Source organism: Tupaia chinensis, unplaced genomic scaffold (assembly GCF_000334495.1).
Source record: "Tupaia chinensis unplaced genomic scaffold, TupChi_1.0 Scaffold149501_1, whole genome shotgun sequence".
NCBI classification, from domain to species: domain Eukaryota; kingdom Metazoa; phylum Chordata; class Mammalia; order Scandentia; family Tupaiidae; genus Tupaia; species Tupaia belangeri.
This window is the reverse complement of record NW_006209345.1, coordinates 1,552,315-1,558,048: the sequence shown is the minus strand read 5'-3', so window position 1 is coordinate 1,558,048 and position 5,734 is coordinate 1,552,315. Positions and strand designations below refer to the sequence as shown.

At 48.8% G+C, this 5,734-nt stretch overlaps 1 protein-coding gene across 1 annotated transcript in view; it reads left to right on the top strand.

Annotated features, from left to right (window-relative positions):
- Positions 1-2,206: 2,206 nt before the first annotated feature.
- Positions 2,207-5,734, top strand: part of TPCN2 (two pore segment channel 2) — a gene marked incomplete in the record, with an annotated part of 37,705 nt that continues 34,177 nt past the window's right edge. The window contains 1 exon segment of the mRNA XM_014585326.2: positions 2,207-2,469. Within this exon segment, the coding sequence (XP_014440812.1) occupies positions 2,367-2,469 (103 nt within the window).

The window sequence follows — 5,734 nt, the reverse complement described above, 5'->3', positions numbered from 1 at the left end:
AAGAAAGAAAAAAAAGATACTGTCAAAAAAGTAAAAAGGCAGTCCACAGAATGGGAGAAAATATTTGCACAACATTTACATGGTATTAATTAATTTCCTATTAATATAAATTAATATTCTAAAACTCAACAACAACAAAAAACCCCCAACAACCTGATTCAAAAATGGGCAAAGGAATTTGGATACATGTGTAAGGATATGTCAGCTGTGCTAGCTAGTGGATATATTTAGACAAATTGAGTTCATTGGTAGAACAATTGAATGGGGGGGGGCGGAAGCCATTGAGGGCAATCATGAATGTCAGGGACAATGGAGGAGGAAGATGGGACATGGCAGAGGGTGGGGATGGGGAACCTAGGATGGCAAAACAAAAGGCAAGGTATGCAGGACACAAAAATTGGGAAATCATTTGCTGAGAACATATATGTTGATGTGCTTGATTGAGCCAATGCACAGTGTATTTTGGATGGAAAATTCATATGTGTGTTGTGATGAGAGAAAAAAAAATGTATAATAAAAAACAAAGTATAAAAAAAAAAAAGGAGAGAGAAGAGGATAAAGACAGCAGTGAACAATCGAGAGGCAGGATGTTAATGAGAAATAGATATGGTTTATTATCTGTTGATGATGACATGTATAGTATTCTCAACTGAACCGGTCTGGAAAGTATTTCATGATGGGTGAAGTCTTTTTAATAAGCAAAATGAGAAATAGTGATTGACTGTTTAAAAAAATTATAATAATAATTATTGGGAAAAGCATGGAAAAGATATTGAATGATAAAGCGGGGAGATTGATATCTCTGTATTGACTGACATGCATGGCATTCCCTTTTGAAAAAGCAATGGAAGTCAATGTAAAGTTATATGTAATCTAGTGTAATAGAAAGAAGATTATGATGATAATAAAATTAAAAAAAAAATGGGCAAAGGACATGAACAGATATTTCTCTGAAGATAAACTAAACACATGAAAAGATGCTTGACAAGTGTGTACCATAGCAGAAGAAGCCAGATCCTATGTGGCATACCAGGGTTTGACTCTCAACCCCTGCGACTTGAAAAACACATCAGGCTCTTGACAGGATGAAGAATTGGAGAAAAAAGGATTGCAGTGTGACTAGGTCCCATTAGGGGATACTTTTTCCTTCTTTCTTCATCATGTGACCTCTGGCAAAACATAAAACAAAAACAACAAACATAAAACGCCAAAACTAAAGCAAAAAACTTGCCAAAATGAAAAACAACAAAAAAACCCCCTCAACATCATTAATAGTTAGGGAAATGCAAATCAAAGCCATGTCAAAAGATAAAACCACAACAAATTTAGTTTAAAAATCTTAGTTGGCTTTTGTTTGTGATTCTAGAATGGCACAGCACCTGATTTTATAAATAGAAAAAAATCCTTTCAACTAGCTGAACAGGAGAGTTTGGTTTTACAGACAGAAAAGGGCAGAGGAAAGCAGAAACAGAAAACAAAGTATTAATAAATCAGTCATTTCAAACATACTTTTCTTGTAAAGGTTAAAGGAGAGAGAACGGCCTTATCATACTGGCCAAAACTGGCCTGTTTGGGGATTTGGCTATTATCTCTCTCCTGATTTTGTCTTTTGCGTTCACTCTCATACCTACTACAGACATGCACCAGAATTATATTGCATGCTTGTTAAAATACACGTTCCTACGGTAAGAATTTCTGATTCATATGCCTGGGAGGGCCATGGATTTATATTTTTAAAAAGTTCCAGGTGATGCTGATGCTTTTGATCCTGAGAACATTCTTTGAGAACGCATTCCCTATGAAGGTCCATAAAACCCTAGAGTAGGGGACCAGCAGATGGCGAAATGGTTACATTGCAGGAATCCCATATAGTCGACTGTGGTTCGAGTCCCGGACCTGGCGAGTTAAAACTCATGGTGGGCCCGTGTGCATGCGTGCCCAAGATCCTGAGAGGAGAATGAAGAGGAAGGAACTGCGGTGTGGCCATCCCCTCCTGGTGAGTGATTTCTTGCTTTCTGTCTCCAACCAGCGCATGCGCCCTATAACAAAAATCTCTCTCAAAGACAAAACAAAACAGAAGGAAAACAAAACAAAAACAAAACAAAACAGAAGGAAAACAAACCCCACGGTAGCGCCCATCCCTGAGTGGAAGAAAGCTAGTCTTACCCCGGGAGCGGGGCCCTAGGAAGCCCCGCCTTCACGCACGTATTCTCTGTTCTCATTGGCTGATAGTGAAAGGAGTTCCATGCGTCACAGCGCTGCCCGCTGCTTCCCCACGCCAGAGACAGGTCCGCTGCGCCTGCGCAGTTGAGTTGGCGCTCGCGACTCTTCGCATCTGAGGGCCGGGTCTAGCGCACCGGCACCAGATGGCGGAGCAGGAGTCTGAACCTCTTCTGGGCTGGTCCCGCGGCAGCGACCGCGATTGCCCGGCGGCGTTGTGCACTTGCCAAAGCATCCAAGTCGACTCTGGTGAGCGGGCCGCGCCTGGGGAGGGGACTGGACCGGGAGCCGGGTCGCATGTAGAGGTACTGCCGTCCCCGCACCTCGCGGCGCTACCGGCGCGCCCCCACCAGACTGGAGTGCGAGCTGGGCATGAGCCGTTCTGGGAGCGAGGGGAGCAGCTTTCCCCAGGAGTGTGAGCAGAGGTGGGAGCTCCGAGATCGGTGGGGCGCTGCCGGGTCGCGTCCTGTCCCCGACGAGCCGGCCGGAGAGAGCCTCTCCTGGGCCAGGGACTGCAGTCCAGCCCCGCTGCAGCCCGCTGTATCCCTCTCTGACACCTTTCCTAAGCAGGTGGGGGCCCAGACCACGTCACCCTAATGATTCCTAGGAGGCAGTGCTTTCATTTTCCCTGATCCCGTGATTGGGAGAAAGTGAGGCTCAGAGAGCGCGCTACCCTGTCCAAGATCACACAGTCGTTAAGTGGAGGACGTGGGGTCGGAACCCAAGTGGGAGGCCTGTACCATTCCTGGTTCCAAGAGGACCTCCCTTCCTCAGAGCCTGGTCCCACTTTAGGTCGTAGTGCAGCTTCTTCCCCTTGCTCTCTGCAACTACCAGTCCTAGAGTTCTTGCCCCAGCTCTCCCAGGCCCTTCCTGTTTACAGCCCTCCTCCGAGAGATTGCTGAATCCAGTGGAGGGCGGGGAGGGTGGAGTCCAGTTCCTGGCAGACACCAGGGGGATTAGGTGCTCGCCTTGAGGCTGAAGGGCCTTAGCTTCCTTTTTCAGTTGAAAACTAAAGCCCAGAGGGGCCCTAACAACTGCCCAAGGTCACAGTGTTGGGTTCTGGTATGGTACTGCTAGTACAATGCTGGATATTCATGCCTGGGCCACTTCCTTCTTGGGGTCTCACTTTTCTCCTCTGTCTGGAAAGAGACTGGGTTGGAACAGTGGTCCCCATCTGTTGGTCTGCAGCATATGCCCAGCTGTGGAATACTGGGAGTCATTAGGGCCCCTGGCAGGACATTAGGGGGTGGCATGGTGGTTAAGGGCACTGGACTCCCACATGGCTGACTGTGCTTCGAGTCCTAGACCTGGTGGCTTGCTTTCTCTCTCTCTCTCTGTCCCTCTCTGGTGAAATAGAAATAAATAAATAAAGTTTTAAAAAAGAAAAAAGAAAGAAAACTAGAGGCTGAGGCAGTCACCTGGTTTGTCTATCCAGCTTCGAGGTGCCATACCCCCAGGGAGGACATTCATTTGCTTTCTGGGACCAGATGTTTTTCCAGTTCATCCCAAATCTTGCAGGACCCTTGACAAGGGACATAGGATATGGTTCAGGGGATGCAGAATTTGTTTCTGGAGTTTGGGGTACCTTCCTGGGGCTGCTGCTTCCTGGCTGTGTGACCTTGGCAGTTGCTTAACCTTTCTGAGTCTCAGTAAAAGGAAGCTAGTACAGGGGCTTCTCAGAGGCATTGCGAGGACTCAGAGAGAGAATCTGGGGTCATCCTTAGTATAGGGCTGGGGAGGAGGTGCATGTTTACGCAGTTAGCTGTCCTGGGTGGGAGTCCATGGTTATAGAAGATTCTGGCCTTAGCAGAGCATCTGACTGATGAGACCCCCTCTGTTGAGACTGGAGTCAGGGCTGAGCAGTGTGGCCAGAGAAAGGGGACTCTTGACAGGCCTCTTTGTCCCCATACCATGGCCTCAGTGAGGCGTCTAAGAATGGGGACAGGACGCTCTGTGTTCCAGATCTCCTTGGCCAGGCTGCTCGGTAAGACTCAGACCCAGAGACCGGGGGAGATTGGGAATGGCTCATTCGGCCTGTGCTGTGGGACCCATGCTGGTCTCTGGGATGGGGCTCTGTGCTCCAGGTTTATATGCCCTGCAGTCAGATCCTTCTGACTCAGCCTCACCTGATGGGGCCATAGCCAAAGGTTGAAGAAAGTGGTTTTCTCTTGTTCTTGGCTCAGGAAAACCCTTATACTGGTTGTGAAAAAGTTGGAGGACAGGGCTGGCTATGCTATGGGCACTTTTTAATGATAACAGCGATGTTAGTAAAGGGCTTACTCTGCCAACCTCTAGCTGCCGTAACCCATTGAAGTCTGTATACAAGTCTTGCTGGGTAGGATCTCTGAGGAATTGCGACACAGGTTAAGTGGCTTGTCACATGGGATGCTGGTCAGGGCCCCACACAGGACATGCAGGTTAGGGGCTGGAGCAAGAAGAGGAGTGGGAATTTAGATCTGGGTGTGGAGGTACAGAGGAGGGGCAGGGAGACCCGTCCAGCGTCAATGTGTGGGATGCAGTGTTTGAGCCCGTTGTCCTCTGAGCTCTGTGGCGACATTCTGACCTGGTGTGCTCGTAGCAGAACCCCCTTCCCCTAACCCCTCATAGCAGAACCATAGCAGAACCCCCTTCCCCTAACCCCCGTGGGGAGACAGAGTATATAGACAGTTGATTGCCACTGAGGGCACTGAGCTCAGGACAGGTAAGGTGTCCTGGGGGAGTCCCTGGACCCACCAGTTCACAGAGGTGACAGCTGGGCAATGACTTGTGGGCTTTGGAGAGCATGGCCTTGGAGAACCAGGTTCTGAGTGCGTGGCCTAGAGGTTGCAGGGTTGGGGAGCAGCAGGAGAGGAGGTAGATGGGAGGGAATGGGGCCCCACAGTGCCAGGGGTGGAGTGTGGACTCAGAATTGTGGGGACCCACAGAAAGCTGTGGTGTGTGTCCCGGGGTTTGGGACAAGATCTCTCTTGCCACTGTAGAAAGGGGTAGAGTAGGATTGCCTTTCTGAGGTCTGGCAGCCTGAGGGCCCGGTGAGCTTAGGTGATCAGACCTAGAATTCACAGACCATCCAGTGAAAAGCCAGGCTCAAGGGAATCTAGGATGCTGGACAGTTCCTGGGTGGCCAGCACTTTGCCTGTGATGGCTGCCTGGGTGTGAGTCCTGTCCACAGCCCTGGGGCATGGCAGCTGGTCTCTTGTTGAATAGGTTTGTATCATTGGTTCTCTCCAGGCTGATAATTCTGTCTCTTCCCTGGGAAATCAGTAATTTGAGAGCTCTCAGACTACCCGCCCTCCCAGCTTTCCCTCAGGGCTGTTCATTTAACTAACCACTGGATAAATCAGCTTTGAGTTATGGGCTCTGCAGATGCAGCAGAAAAAAAACGTGACTTCTGTTCACAGCTTTCCCAGGGCTCTTTTCAGGGGATGCCTCAGTCACCACCATCAGAGCTCCCTTAGGGAAACATTTTGGGGTTCTCTCTCTTTTTTTTTTTTTTTTTTTGCTATAGGGCGAGTGC